General features: G+C 52.9%; 5 protein-coding genes across 5 annotated transcripts; 4 read left to right on the top strand and 1 right to left on the bottom strand.

Moving 5' to 3' along the window:
• Positions 1–418: 418 nt before the first annotated feature.
• Positions 419–3177, top strand: NCS54_00733100 (Hypothetical protein; the record flags this gene model as incomplete). The annotated part of the gene is made up of 10 exons (XM_053152762.1): positions 419–495; positions 567–689; positions 741–826; positions 874–1068; positions 1120–1682; positions 1729–1853; positions 1902–2050; positions 2100–2278; positions 2325–2505; positions 2552–3177. The coding sequence occupies 10 exons, from the start codon at positions 419–421 to the stop codon at positions 3175–3177; spliced, it is 2304 nt and encodes a 767-aa protein (XP_053008737.1).
• Positions 3178–3275: 98 nt separating this feature from the next.
• NCS54_00733000 (HET domain-containing protein) lies at positions 3276–3965 on the bottom strand (the record flags this gene model as incomplete). Its single annotated transcript, XM_053152761.1, has 1 exon — positions 3276–3965. One exon carries the CDS (start codon positions 3963–3965, stop codon positions 3276–3278), a length of 690 nt encoding a protein of 229 aa, XP_053008736.1.
• A 1897-nt stretch (positions 3966–5862) lies between these two features.
• Positions 5863–6824, top strand: NCS54_00732900 (Protein kinase domain-containing protein; the record flags this gene model as incomplete). Its single annotated transcript, XM_053152760.1, has 3 exons — positions 5863–6003; positions 6060–6272; positions 6321–6824. 3 exons carry the CDS (start codon positions 5863–5865, stop codon positions 6822–6824), a joined length of 858 nt encoding a protein of 285 aa, XP_053008735.1.
• A 2046-nt stretch (positions 6825–8870) lies between these two features.
• Positions 8871–10673, top strand: NCS54_00732800 (Hypothetical protein; the record flags this gene model as incomplete). Its single annotated transcript, XM_053152759.1, has 4 exons — positions 8871–9066; positions 9116–10371; positions 10426–10524; positions 10575–10673. 4 exons carry the CDS (start codon positions 8871–8873, stop codon positions 10671–10673), a joined length of 1650 nt encoding a protein of 549 aa, XP_053008734.1.
• A 1656-nt stretch (positions 10674–12329) lies between these two features.
• NCS54_00732700 (Hypothetical protein) lies at positions 12330–13760 on the top strand (the record flags this gene model as incomplete). The annotated part of the gene is made up of 1 exon (XM_053152758.1): positions 12330–13760. The coding sequence occupies one exon, from the start codon at positions 12330–12332 to the stop codon at positions 13758–13760; it is 1431 nt and encodes a 476-aa protein (XP_053008733.1).
• Positions 13761–15048: the final 1288 nt, after the last annotated feature.

Here is a 15048-nt window from a genome sequence, read left to right as displayed (position 1 = left end):
GCTAACGCCAACTCCTGCACATGCATCGGCTTCGAGGCCGGTATTCAACTGAAAGAAAATAGTCAAACCAGCCTTGAAATGAATCACAAGATAAGATCGCCACCATGTGGATCATTAGATAGAGTTTGTAGGTCTCGAACCGGGTTCTATCCCGACTTCAAAGAAGGAAATCTCCAGGTCTGGAAGATGGTGTATCTCTAGCGGCACGTGATCGGCGTGAAAAAATGGAGAAGGGCTGGCGACGTCGGAACTTGTCCCGAGGGCGCGACGACCCATCATCACTCGAAATCCCCGCGTCCCCTTCGGAGCATCTGCCCATCAGTTCCTCACCTTCGGCGAAGCATTCCAGAAGGGTTTGATCTAGGTCGTCTTCTCTCTTATCGGTCTCTTTTGTTGTTCTCTCCCCTCTCTAGGTCAAATGCCTGCAGTCTCCGAAGACATGGCTCGGAGGCGTCCGGCTTCCAACAGCAAAGATGCCCGAAAGGCACCATTGGCGTACGAGAGCCCGCTTCTCCACATTTTTTCATGCAGTTCGTTGAGTAGAGGCTAATGAAACATGTTTACAGATGCCTCACTTGCCGCAAGAAGAAGGTTCGGTGCTCAGGGACGACGCCTTGTCAGTACTGCACCAAGAGAGGGCTGGACTGTAGGGTTCCTGAGCATGGACACAAGCGCATGTATATGGCCAAGTATGAAGTGTTATGTTGTTTCTGTTCATCTTTACTAATCGGGGTTGGCAGTCGTATTGAGGAACTTGAGAGCAAGTTGGCCAGATATGAAAAGGAGGGTAATACGATACCAACCGGACTACCTGCAAGCATCTCACGTATGTTGTCATTCAGCCCCTCATTGAAAACACTCTAACAGTTGTAGAAACCCCGGCTCCAGTCCACAACGGACTCAATGGAGAAACAAATGAGCACTCGCAGACGTCTCACTCCTCCCCACACACAGATCAGCACAGAACGTCAAGGTCTCCGAGCTTCATTCGCCCGTCCAGCTTCTCAGCGCCTTTGACTCAACCTAGCTACCCGGTCAAAGAGGCCACCCACACATCTCCAGCTTCAAGTGAGTCAACTTGTCCACAGCATGATGACCAAATCGCTTATACCAGAACAGCCATTCTTGCTGGCTCCTCTCTGAGTTCAAGCCACACCTTTGGTTCCAGAGTACAGGATCTACTTGGGTCATCTCGTCCTGAGTATGAGCAAATAACAAACAAGCCCTGGGTGAGCCCAGAGGCAAACCAATTGCACGAAGTAGCCAGGAACAGTGCCCCATGGCGAACTTCGAATACCGAGTTTCCCAAGCTGCCGTCGAGGCAAGAGGCAGAGCGGCTACTGGAAAAGGCCTTATTCTACATCGGCCAGTCGCAGCATCACATTGACGCCCGCGAGTTCTCAGATCGCCTATGGGTGTTTTACGAGAACAAAGACGATCCCGCGCAGCGTGAGTCGCCGTGGGTTCTAGAGATGATTCTGATGATCGCCATCGGAACACTATTTGACGCGAATCCCGAGGGCAATGATGAGTTTTCAGGGGTTCAGCTGTTTGAATATGCACACAAGAACGTGCCGACGCTGACAGAGATGCGTGCCTTTGGGAAACTTGGGGTTGAGATCTTTGCGCTCTTTGCGATTTACCTCGTGAATATGAACCGCAAGGAAGAGGCTTATCTCTATGTGAGTACCTTGATTCATTCTTGTCAACAGAACTGACCCGTCCTAGATCAGCACTGCTATGCGACTAGCTATTGCGCAAAAGTATCACAGGGTCTGCGGAACCAGACACTTGATGCAGTCAGAAAAGGTCCATCTGAATCGCCTCTGGTGGACTATTTACATGCACGAGAGGTATGGATTTTAATGCAAGTGACGAATCATGGCTAACTAATGATTCAGGCGCTTGGCTGCAGCAACAGGAAACCCTCCCAGCATAGCTGATGAAGCCATCAACATCTCGCTACCAAGCGATTCACCCGGATTCCCTCCTGCTGGACCTATGTGCACCAACATTCGGATTGCTAGAGCCACAGGGCGTATCCTAGCTGGTAATTAGTGTTCTCCTTGATACGTTAAGCCATATCTAATATATTGCAGTACTCTACAACCCAGAGGACGAATCCGAGAATACCTTCATCCCTCACGTTCAAGAGATCGTCAAGTCTCTATACGGGATATCACAAGAGATTCCCTCAGACTCGGTCACTGATGTCTACAACCTAGGCCGCGACCAGTGTCTGAGGACAACTGCCTCGCTTCATCTGATGCTCTTCCAGGTATGTAGAACCAAATGGCTTAAAAGCTACTTGCTAACAGTTTCAGGCAACAATTCTCACAATCCGGCCAATCATGCTTCATGCCGCAAAGCTCATTCTGAGTGGCCAGGGGCCAACCGGCGAGCAACTACAAGCTTCGCCACTTGGAAGGCTATCAAGGACGTGTGTGGAAGCTGCAAGACGGCAGCTGAAAGTCGTCGGTACACTAAGGAAGCGAAACATGATCGGTGAGTGTCACGACCTCTTACAAAGTTTATGCGCTAACAAGTTCAGCAATCTTTGGTTTTTACGACTTTGAGGCCTCGTTCTCTGCTGCCTTCGTCATGATTCTGGCCGCTATCCTGGACTCTGTTTGCGACGAGAGCTCAAAGATCAACCCGAAGCCGGGATTGACCGAGGCATTGGGCGAGTTACAGTACCTTGCCGACCATGGCAACACATATGCTCGTGAGAGACTGCAGGAAGTGAAGAAGCTATGGAAGGTGATGGCTCAAAAGATTGAGTCACTACAAGTGGTCAACGTCTCTCCTCAGGCACACACAGGCGATGTCAACGGCGATGCTCACCACGACACTCAGACCAATGGTATCAGTGTCAACGGCACAGAACTCGTCAACATGGGCAACACCGGTGTTGACCTAGTTCCCGGACAGGGACAGACATCTCCAGAGGACTTTATGCTCCTCGACACTGATCTCTGGGACAACTTCAACAACCTCTGGGTTCCCATGCCCGAGGGCGCGGGAGACAACCAACAGCAAGACATGATGATGGCGGACATTCCGCCAGACGACTTTTACAAGTACTGCTACTCGATGTATAATAATCCGGACTGGGACCTCACGGGAGAGGATGTTGGGGACTTTGCTGAGCTTGGGAGGCATATTCAGGACTCTTGAGGATTTTTTTGGGCATAAAAGTTTGGGCGAAAAGGCTATCCCTTCAGGTGGTGGGCGTATTTAACAAGAATTGGAGTAATGACTTCAAGTTACCGAATTCAACATATTCGGACCTTTTCAACAACAGCTTCGTCTACGAAATAGCCAGGGAATGACATCTCATGGCCTAGCTCCTCCCTCGTCCCCTTCGAGTCAATTCCTACTGCTGCCGCCCAAACCTTTCCAACCCGTTCAAATAAACCGCCGCCTCTTTCGGCGGGCTGCAGGATCAAGTAATTCGCCTCTTGGGTTTGCCCGTCCTCGATAGTCTTTCCCATCTCCACAGCCAGCACTTGAGAATCTGGAGTCTTCATCGTCCAGTCTTCCACGTCGGGTTGGAACTGGAACTTGTATGGACTGGAGGAACGACACTCTCCGTTTGTGAACTGGATTCTCGGAAACCCTTGCCCACGTCCTCCGCGAGGAAATATCTTTACCCGAGCTACGTAGCCCTCCAAGGTTAGTATTCCGTGATCCAGGCGACCGAGAAATGTAGGTCCATTGGGTTCGCAGTCAATGTCAACAACCTTGACTGTAAAAGTCGTCCTGTGGACACGATCCCACGGGCCGGCGATGGGCCCCGAAACAGAACCCCACGACCACGTCGGCACGCTCTTTAACGTCTCTGGCCTCTCCCTCTCGTCGCCAAAGGTCTGCCAGCATAGATCAGAGACGAGGGAGTCCTCCCACAGACCAGCCAGATAGCGCCCTTTTCTCTCCTTGCTGAGCTGCGATGCAATGCCAGCCATGACTGGGAGTCTGTCTTGGATATATGTAAGATCCAGGGACGTGATGCTCCTAAGATTCTGATACCATAATTTGAGCACGACCATTGGATCTCCTAGATCTAGGCTAGGTTTTGAAACACTAAGGAGTTGGGTCGTCCTCTCGCGAACGGTTGGTCTTGCGGGTGTTCCTCCGCATTGACACGTCGTTAGCGACTGACACTCCCACACGAGCTCCCTCGGACCGAAGTGGAGGAATCTCCGGGAGAGGACATGTTCTTGGTGTACCCATCCTCGGGTCATAAGTGGAAACTCGTAGGTGCCCCCATTAAAGGTTTCATCGCGGTTGGATTCGTAGGGATGCCTCATGTGAGTCTTCACAACGAGGTGGTACGGTCGTCCTTGCTTGTCCACGCCTTGTATATCAAGAGGTTCATCTCATGTGAGTCGATGAGGATAGAACCCTACCGTGCCGTCTGGTGATGCAGTGGCTGCCAACGTAACGTCAGCGTTAGCGTAGTATTCTGCCATCTTGACGGCTTCTCTCTCCCAATCTGGTGTATCGTCTTGGATAATACACAAAGAGTCGATCCAGATGAATTCAAGACCAAGGTGGTGTGAAAATTCGATAGCGTCCTTAAAGGTAGTCGATAGCTCATCCCAGGGAATTTCTCTCCTGTGGTGGTTAAAGTTGTCCTTGGTCGTTCTGATGTTTACCCCAGCAATGACTGAGGCAAGCATAGGATCCTCGTTCGCTGGGAGACGTCTCGTAAAGGCGAGCTCTGCATGATGGTGCCCCTTGGTCTTGGCTAATCTGGACAACTCTTCTCGGTAGGATGTTCTCTCTGGACTTTCTACAGCCTGTGTGTATCTTGTCGCAGTCGTCAATCCACTTCCTGGCTTGGTTTGCAAGCTCCTGGGGTTCAGAAGGAATCACTAGCCCTTCTTCAAACACTGGCCAGGGGCAAGGCTTTCCTATGTATGCAGTTGATGAATAAAAATCGAGGAAAGCGGTTGGGAAGTCCCGTACCTTTAGCAGTGTATATGTGAAGTTCACGATCCCGAAACATTTGTCCCACCAACTCCTTCGGCAGGTCCTCCTCGTCGACATCTACCTCTACGGAGACAGTCACACTGAACGTCTCGCTGGGGTTCTGTAGGTGATAACCGTTAAATCGAGAGAATGAGAGAGCGAAGTAACTGGTCGCTAGGAGAATCTCTGGAAAGCAATGCTTAACAGCTCTAAGGATAATGCTGCAGGTAGAACATGCCGGCGCGGAGTAGCATAGTTCATCAAGAGTGCAGCGTGTTCTCGAGGGTGGTTGGAGCAGGCTCTCGTCGAAGCCGAGGCATATCTTGCAGGGTACTGAGAGCATTGTGCCTGGTAGAGGCGTTGAGTATTCACTTGGCGTTGAAAAAGCTGGGTGAATAGAAATATTCAAGGTCCTTCCAGCGTCTCATTTGCTGGAGATGTGAAGATTAGTTTGTTACCAAGTTGAGATGGGGCGCAGTTGGGCTGAATGCGCTTATGCATAAATACCTCATGCAGGAAGATGCCCTTCCGCAGTGAGGCTTTGAGAAGCACCATAGCCTCTCTGGAGCTCTCCGTTTCCCTTTCTCGCATGTCAGCTTAGAGGGCCAACAAATTCGCCATCTCGACACTTGCTTCAACAGGGCCAGATTAGCTCCACCTTTGATGTGGAATACGTCGCCCATCAGGTGGTTGTAAGCCTGGCCAGCCCAGAAGGATGCTTTCCCGACCTCTCCCTGATCTCGTCGAGGACTCCAAATCGAGGCCGACTTCTTGGACTCGTGCACTCGCCATGTAGTTTACGAATCTGGGGAGTCTCCAAGTTCACGGCCCTTGCGCAAAGAGGAGCGATGGCAGAGGCAGTCAATACTAGGGCGGGGTGGCCACGGAATGGTCCATCTCCAGAGATGCATCACAGGCAATGACAACAGAGTCAGAGCTGTCAAAGAAATCACCAAGGATACCACAGTGAGGCTGGAAAACGACTGGATCAGCGAGCTCGAGGCTGCCTTCAAGTTTTCGCATCCCAAGGTCAGTTGGGGTTTGGCTGATAGGTATGCTTGAGTTTGGATTCTAACAAGGATTAGTACCGCCATTGCTTTGTGCGCTCGGAGGCGTGGTATGAACTAAACGGCCGCATCTTCATGGCCATGGAGTTTATGCCCCAGGGAGATCTGCAAACCAACTTGCAGGGTAAACCTCTATCGGAGTTCGAGGGGAGACAGATCATAGAACAGGTCTTGGAAGCTGTTGGATTCATGCACAGCAGCGGATTTCTTCATCAAGATCTGAAGCCATCGGTATGCCTATCCGGTGAAAATTTCGCCACATTTCTGACTGGTCTTTAGAACATCATGGTTGTGTCCAGGGCTCCGACCTGGTATGTCAGGGTCGCCGACTTTGGGATCAGCACGAGGTTGAGCGACTCGGACACATCTACTTTCAGCTCTCGCGGAACCCTGGGCTACATAGCTCCAGAAGTCATTCACATAATCCCAGACCAGCGGTGCTCTGTATCAGCAGATATGTGGTCACTGGGTTGTGTTGTGTACAAGATACTCACAGGGACGCTCCCCTTTCCCCAGATCAGTCATCTGGCTATGTACTGCCACGGTCTTTCTGAGTTTCCGAGGGATCCCTTGCACTCATGCAAAGTCTCAGACTACGGGCAAGACTTTATCATAAAACTCATACAGGCGCGAAGTGAAGATCGTCTGACGGCCACCTCGGCGGCACGACATCCGTGGATCACCACTTCACTTGACCCTTCGGCACCCAGGCCCAGATCAAGGCGAGCCATCTTCCCAAACATATGGAAAAAGGTTGAACTCGGGCTAACAAGACAGCTATAGCTTCGTCGCGAATAGTAGCCAAACCCAAACGACAACTTATTCCATGGCTTCGGTGGCTTGGACAACCAGTACGCCGGGGGCCTGGACAACCTGTAAGACGGCGGCCAAGTTTACAGGTCGACCTCGCCGGCCTAGGTTCGCCTCTGCCTTTTTGAGGGGGCCTGAAAGTGTCTTTCCCGCGTCCTTCTACGATCATAATCCATTTCTCCCAACGGATAGCTGGACTGGCCCAGGGACTATGACGCGTTCGCAACAACCGGGAAGGGGAGAGGGGGCGATGATACTGGACGGCGCAAAGAGGGAGAAGAAGGCTCGTGGAGCGTCTGAAGTCCAGCTCCTAGAAGATGAAGAAACGCGGGAAGAGAGGCAAAAGAGACAAAGTAATGAGGGTTGCAGATGAAGAAAAGACCAAGATCTAAAAGACTTGCCTTTAAGGCGAAGATCAGATCGCTCGCCTTCGGCGACTACCGCCAACGGATGTAAACGCCACGAACCGACGGCAGTCTCACCCGGGACCCGACCAAAACTTGCAATCAGGCAAAATGCAACAAAAAAGCCATCATCCCAGCCTGTCGGGTCCTCGAGAGCGCCCTCCCTCGAACCACGTCCTCAAGCCATGGTCCGATGTGGCCCTCCCGGGTGATCCAGTGCCTCGGGACGAGAGCAGCCGAAGCACCATCTGATATGCCGACTTCTAACCCTCCACCTTGGCGCTTCAGAGGCTGGGGAACTTGAGCCTGGGGATTAGCCTAAATTGGCTGGGAGATAACCTTCAGGAAACAAGTCAGATGTGGAGGTGGTGTGGAGGGGATGTAACCTTCGTCTCTGTACGAGACGACTACTTGGCTGTTGAGTCGAGCTTATGAGGCGACTCTCTAGCCGACTTGGATGGCTTAAACCCGACGGCTCATTTGACGATATCACCCGTTTGATGGATCTTCCAATTGGCGTATTGGAGTTCTGGTCATACGGGTTTTGGGCGTGGCAAAAGTAAGCAGTAGCTAAGCGTTGTTGAGAGAGAGATCACCTTAGTGATGACTGACATATCAGAGAGTGACAGTCAAGCGGGCCCGACATTCACACAAGCGAGGGGGAGAAGGCAATCCAGTATCTGACAGGCCCTTGAAAAAGCGCTGAATATAGCCCAACAATGTACGACAGCTTGGAGAGAGCAATGGGGCTCCTTGCATGCGGCTTAAGGTTCTGACCACGGTCAAGGTCGCGTGCAGCGCTTGGAGAAGCACTTAACCCATTCCCAGGATATAATACCGGCAGAATAAACACAAAGATGGGTTGAGATTCACCCGTGGTCGAGCAATACGGGCGCCAACAGAGACAAAAGTTCTTCACATGCATGACCCCAAGCATTACTGGAGCCCACTCAGCCGGAGTTGACTGCCGACGAACCTAGCTCCAGAGACCAACAAAAGCTTGCCTGATCCTCCCGTCAATCCCCCAGAAAGTCCAGCTGCAGGACTAAGAGAAAGCGGAGTCTACACCGAAGGGACACCAGCATCGTCGGCAAGGATTAAACCACCATCCCCCAGACCTACCCCAGATTCTCCACCTGCTGAACTAGGCAATTAAATCCTTTTACCCCAAAACTCTAGAGATTTGAGGGGGATGAGGCAAGCTGTGAGTGGTCAGACGTTTTCTTGATCTTAGGCGGTCCACTCGCAGTCGATGAGACCAGGCCATCTTGAACATCACCCCCGCAAGATCTTCCACCAATGGCGCGGGGTGGTGGTGAGACGGCCTCGAACACTAACTTGAACCTGGGGGAGGAACGATTTAACGGCCCGTCGATCCTATTGCGGATACAGGCTCAATTCGATATGCCGGGCTTCGAGTGGAGAGGATCATGTTTGCCGTGAGGTTGCAGAGTCGAGGTAGTATGAGGAGAATGATCCTAGCTTGAGGCAGCTGGAAGGTGACATTATAACTACCCGCGGCCCCAGTCTGGGGAAACTCAATTGATACAGCCCTATCCTCTCCAGCTCTCATCCATTGAGATCCAACTCTTCATCTCACTGGGCAGGCTTCAACATGGCAACCGAAAAGCAAGGCGGAGCCCCAGAGCTCCAGATCGAGACCACTGACAATGGCCTCGACCACCTCAAGGATGTCGACCTGCACGACAAGGCGCTCAACACTGAAGCTCACCAGGCCACGGCCCAGGAGCACAGCTTTGGCGTCTTTCAGGCCCTCAAGACGTACAAGCGAGCTGCCTTTTGGTCCATCCGTAAGTGTCAATGCTGGGAGAGAGGGTGCTTTGTGCTGACAGCTTCCAGTCATCTCGACCACCGTCATCATGGAGGGTTACGACGTTACCCTCCTGAGCTCTTTCTACGCTTACCCGAGTTTCCGCAAGAAGTACGGTGCCTGGCTGGATGAGGACAACGGATACCAGATCTCGGCAAACTGGCAGCAGAGGTTCAACTGTCTCGGCGCCTTTGCCAACATTATCGGTGCCTTGCTGAACGGATGGGCGACTGCCAAATGGGGCCACCGCAAGGTCCTCATGGCGAGCCTGTTTTGGCTGACTGCTTTCATCTTTGTCGTCTTCTTTGCGCCCAATATCGAGGTTCTCCTCGTAGGTCAGTTCCTTTGCAACATCCCCTGGGGTGTGTTTGCCACCACCGGCCCCGCGTATGCTGCTGAGGTTACCCCTCTGGCTATCCGTGGTTATCTCACTGCCTATGTCAACCTGTGCTGGTGCATCGGCCAGTTCATCTCAGCCGGCGTCCTCAAGGGCCTCGTCAACAACCCTACCGAGTGGAGTTACAGAGTCCCCTTTGCCATCCAATGGGTGTGGCCCGTCCCTCTGTTCATCGCCGCCTGGATGGCCCCCGAGTCTCCGTGGTATCTCGTCCGGACGAACCAGCTCGACGAGGCCAAGCGATCCCTCGAGCGACTTTCCGAGCCTGAGCACGATATCAACATTGATGCCACTGTCGCCATGATGGTGCATACCAACAAGCTCGAGATCGAGGAGCGGGCTGGCGTCACGTACTGGGACTGCTTCCGCGGCAGCAACATCCGACGTACCGAGATCGCATGCATGGGCTTCCTCTCTCAGATCACCAACGGCGGCGCTCTCTGCTACAGTGGATCTTTCTTCTTCCAGCAGACCGGTATTAGTGCTGATGCTTCGTACGGAATCGCCCTCGGTGGTACTGGTATCGCCTTTGTCGGAACCATCATCTCGTGGTTCTACATCTCCAAATGGGGACGCCGCACCATCTGGCTCGCAGGCTTCTCCTTCCTGGTCGTCATCCTCTGGGTCATCGGATTCCTGGCCCTGCCCAAGCAAACCATGGCTCTCGCCTGGGCGCAGTCGCTACTCTGCATCGTCTGGCTCGCCGCTTACTCCATGTCGGTCGGCCCCATCATCTACACCTTGGTCGCAGAGATTGGATCAACCCGTCTGCGAACCCAGACCGTCGTCCTAGCTCGATCGACCTACTACGTCGGCAATATTGTCTGCGGAGGACTCCTCCAGCCGCAGCTGCTCTCCCCCGGAGCGTGGAATGCAAAGGGAAAGACTGTGAGTGCCCATCCTGACCACATTCACCAACAGCGTCCGCTAACACCAGCACAGGCCTTTTTCTGGGCCGGCCTCGCTACTCTTACGCTCGTTTGGGGCTACTTCCGCATGTTTGAGACCAAGGACCGAACCTTTGGTGAGATGGACTACATGGTGAGTGATATGCCCAAGTCAAGAAGGATCTCCGCTAACAACCTTGATAGTTCCAGAAGGGCGTCCCGGCTCGCAAGTCTGCCAATTACAAGATCAACGAAGATGAAGTGTTCCTCGCTGAAGCTCAGGCCAGCAGGGAGCAAAAGTAAATGCGTGACGGTGGTTGGGATGAATGACAAGGAGTAGGTTGGTCTAGTTTAAGCGTGGAAACGGAATCCGTGCAAATACCAATTTGTTTTATCCATCAGCCTCGAATTCAAGAAAGAATTTCTCTTGCAATGCTTCTTGTGAAGACTGGGCCTTGCATGGCTGACTGTCGGCCGACGGAGGTGACCAGGCATGTTTTGGTCGGTGAGACATGGTCGGGAGCGCTTGAGGTGGGAACCTCCTGACAAGCATTCAACGGTGAGCTGAGGGTCAGATAGGGGCAGCTCGAGTGGAACAGGCGAAGGAGTCGAGTATGTTGCCCAATATTTGATGCTTCATCTCGAGTCGCGGGAAGAGAATCGTCCCAATATCTTCAACTCAGACAGGATTTAAACTCGGTCGCCCAACATTCGTCCCGTCTCGACTCTGCCCGTTCCAGACACGCCGAAGCTCGCAAGCTCAAAGAACGGATCGATCGGCTTCCAAGCCAAGCGTGCCGCTCTCCACTCCAAGGGGGAGCTTAGCCCACTTGGACCACACACCATTCAGCCACTCGTCGACTGTCGTTTGTTCCCGGGGAATCTTCTCGTATCACAACCAAGATTGCACTCGTTGACGTCAAGGAAGTTTCCTGGGCATCCCTTTCCACAAGAGAGTAGCGAAGTGAATCCAGGAGGATTGCGAAATTGTACCTGCATCTGATTGAACCACTCAGGAGGTTGCATCGAATGTTTCGCGGTTTCGCCTGCATGCCCAGTCTATACATGAAGATTGGCCATGGAATTGGAACCCAGCTGCAAAAGACATCCCAGATCCCAGCTTATAAATGCACTAAAGATTGGGTACACGAATAGACTTTGCTTATGTTTTCTTTGTCGGTGACTTGTTCCTTGCATAAAGATCCACCCGTGAATGAGCTTGGTCCTCCCTGATCCCCGTTAAAGCCCAGCAGCCGAGTTTTGGACGTGGCTTGACAACACATGGCATCGAGACGTGGCAGATCCTCAGCGAGTTCTTGAGGGAAGCATGCATCGAGCGCGTTTTGTCGGCATTAACTTGTATAAACAAGAAACCGTACTGCACCGTATCATAACCATTCCTCACCGCGATCATGATTGTTTATCGTCGATCACACGCAAATTACCGTCCCGTCTATGGCTTGGGTGGCGCTGGATACGAGACAGGAGATGCTGGGGTTAGCCGCCAATGAGCACTGACCTCAGCTGCTATTCTTAGTGGACTAAGCGCCGGGGCCAATCATTCCATCGCTGTGGAGCCGCGTCGTCAGCTCTTTCCCCTGAAAAACCGGGAACTTAGTGCATGCACGTGACGGCGCCAGGGCCCGCTCCCCCTAATCTTATGGCGTTCCTGAATGTCCCAAAACAAGAAGCTCATCCATTCTTTCAATCACGAAAAAGACCTTTCTCTCATCCATCATTCCCTTTTTTCTTGTCTGTCCTTTCTCTTTTGGGATCGACATTCTCTGTATTCCTCGTCACTCTCTTTTCGCCTCAGGGCTTTTTTGAATATTATTTCCCACATATCCCACGCTCTTTTTAATACGTGATCGATCAGGCGTGGCGTGACCTTGTTAGGTTTCACAGGAAAAGTAACGAAAAACAACACTCTCTTGTCGAACCGAATAGACTTTAGCCATCATGAAGGTTTCCGCTACCATCGCTGCCGGCGCCCTCGCCGTTGGCGCCTCGGCCAAGAACTACCTTGGTTTCAACTCCGGTGCCACCCTCGCCGACCGATCCGCCAAGTTCAAGGCCGACTTCAAGGCCGAGTTCGAGACTGCCCAGGGTCTCAAGGGCGCCCCCGGTGACTTCAGCGCCGTCCGACTCTACACCAACATCCAGGCCTACTCTCAGGATGACCCCATCGAGGCTTTCGAGGCTGCCATCGAGACTGACACCTCCATCCTCCTCGGTGTCTGGACCTCCGGAACCGACAACATTGACAAGGAGATCAGCGCCCTGAAGAAGGCCGTCGCCAAGTACGGCTCTGACCTTACCGACCTCATCATCGGTGTTTCTATCGGTAGCGAGGATCTCTACCGAAACTCGGTCACTGGTGTCAAGAACAAGGGTGGTGTCGGTGTCGACCCCGATGTCCTCGTCGACTTCATCGACGACTTCCGCACCGCCTTCAAGGGCACCCCCATCGCCAAGGTTCCCCTCGGCCACGTCGACACCTGGGACGTCTGGGGCAACGTCACTAACAAGCCCGTCCTCGACGCCATCGACTTCATCGGTGTCGATGAGTACCCCTACTACGAGAACGACAAGGGCAACAGCATCGAGAACGCTGGCAAGCTCTTCGACAAGGCCTACGAGGCCACCATTGCTGCCGCTGGCGGCAAGCCCGTCTGGGTCACCGAGACCGGTTGGCCCGTGACTGGTCCCGACTGGGATGAGGCTGTCCCCAGCGTCAAGAACGCCCAGAAGTACTGGCGCGATGTTGGCTGCCGCCGCCTCTTCAACCAGACCCCCACCTTCTGGTACACCCTCCGTGACTCCAACCCCGACAACAAGATGAAGTTCGCTATCACCAAGGACCTGTCCACCAACCCTCTCTTCGACCTGTCTTGCGAGGGCTACGAGGAGGAGGAGACCGAGACCACCACCAAGGCCTCCACCAAGACCCGCACCAGCGGTTCTTCCAAGGCTACCGACACTGAGGATGCCGAGGCCACCGAGTCCACCAGCGCTGCCCACAACAACTCCACTGCCACCGCCACTGGCACTGGCTCTGGCCACGACTCTACCAAGACTGCCACTGGCACTGGTGTCTACTCTACTCCCACCGCTGGCTCTGGCTCCGGCTCTGGTTCTGGTTCCGGCTCTGACTCTGAGTCTGGCTCCGGTTCTGGCTCTGGTTCCTCCGGCTCTGGCTCTTCTGAGTCTGGCTCTGGCTCTTCCGGCTCCGGCTCCGGCTCTGGCTCTGGCTCTGGTTCCGAGTCTGGCTCCGGCTCTGAGTCTGGCTCTGCTCCCGCCGAGACCCCCAGCACCGTCGTCAGCGGTGCTTCTGCCCTCAAGGTTTCGGCGGCTGGCCTCGCCATCGTCGCCGCCTTCTTTGCTCTGTAAATTACCCAAATGGATCGTGGGTTGACTTGACGCCCATTAGCGTGTCTTGTGTATTATCTCGCGCCCGAGATCTGTTTTTGTATTCGTGCATAGACCAAGGATAGACTTAAGAAGGTTGCCGTTATTTATTTGACTTTAATGACATGTTTTTTTGTGAAGTGGGTTTAATGTTTTGATATGTGCCTTGTTCTTTCTTTCGTTCCTTTTGCTCTCATTCTTCCATGGACTCCCAACGTCGCAGTTCATGGCCTAGACGCATACCAAAGGTAGGGGAAGCAAAAAGAGATGTCGTCATCCAACAAGGTCAAGTCAAAAACATCAGCAGCCGCTGGCAAAAAAAAGTGCAAAACAAAGGGTCTGGCCGGGGATTGAACCCGGGACCTCTCGCAAGCTTGCTTTCGGGTTTGCCCTAAGCGAGAATCATACCACTAGACCACCAGACCAATCACGTGATTGCTTGATGAAGGAGATTGAGCAATCAGAGTCCTTACGCACTGGGGGAAAGTACACGACAATGTAGGGTAGGATCATGACGAGTTAAGATTGACATGACGTAGAGAGGATCTTGGGACTAGGATCCTTTTTCGGGTTCCAAGGCATTCTTTCGCGTTTGTTCTGGTCTGATAATGAGGTAAATCGGAGGCCGCCAGTTGCCATAGACGATCTCCTTGCGCTCCAGCTGTCAGTGATGAAAGGTTATTTAAACGTAGTGTCAGTCTCAAACCTTAGATCTACCCACTGCATGGAGCTACCTGGTCAACTTCTAAGCGCTAGCAATACTAATAGCCTGGCAGGGCAGCTCTCAAGTCCATTCATCATAAGCTCAACCGTCACTCTCGAAACCAATGTTACCTCACAAGTCACATCGAAGAGCTCAGAACTCCGTACGGGATCAGCAATCTCTCAGCCGTCAGTAGCCACAATCACGTTGTGTCCAGCAAGCACCAAAGTTCCCTGCAGATCACCATCCAGCACACAAAATATGTCTTGTTAGGCAGCTAGCGTGTATCACACACAGCCCCCCCATCCCCTCCCAATGAGGTGGACAATGCGAAACATCACTTCCGGCAGAGCTATTTTTCTCGGAGCTGAGCTACCGAGCCAAGACTCGTTCGACAGGAGGGAAGCAGAAAAGTACCGGCAGGACGGATGGGCGAATGAGGGACGATAAGCGACGAGCATTTCTGCACGCAAGGCGTTTTTCCCTCTCTCCGACTGAGCTTGCTGAAGCCCATGATCCATCGTTCTTTCAGCTCTCTCCACCGCCCCCTTGCTTCAGAGGTCAAGT

Source organism: Fusarium falciforme, chromosome 5 (genome assembly GCF_026873545.1).
Source record: "Fusarium falciforme chromosome 5, complete sequence".
Classification (NCBI taxonomy): domain Eukaryota; kingdom Fungi; phylum Ascomycota; class Sordariomycetes; order Hypocreales; family Nectriaceae; genus Fusarium; species Fusarium falciforme.
Note: the sequence above shows the minus strand (reverse complement) of the source record. Positions and strands in the feature narration are given on the sequence as shown.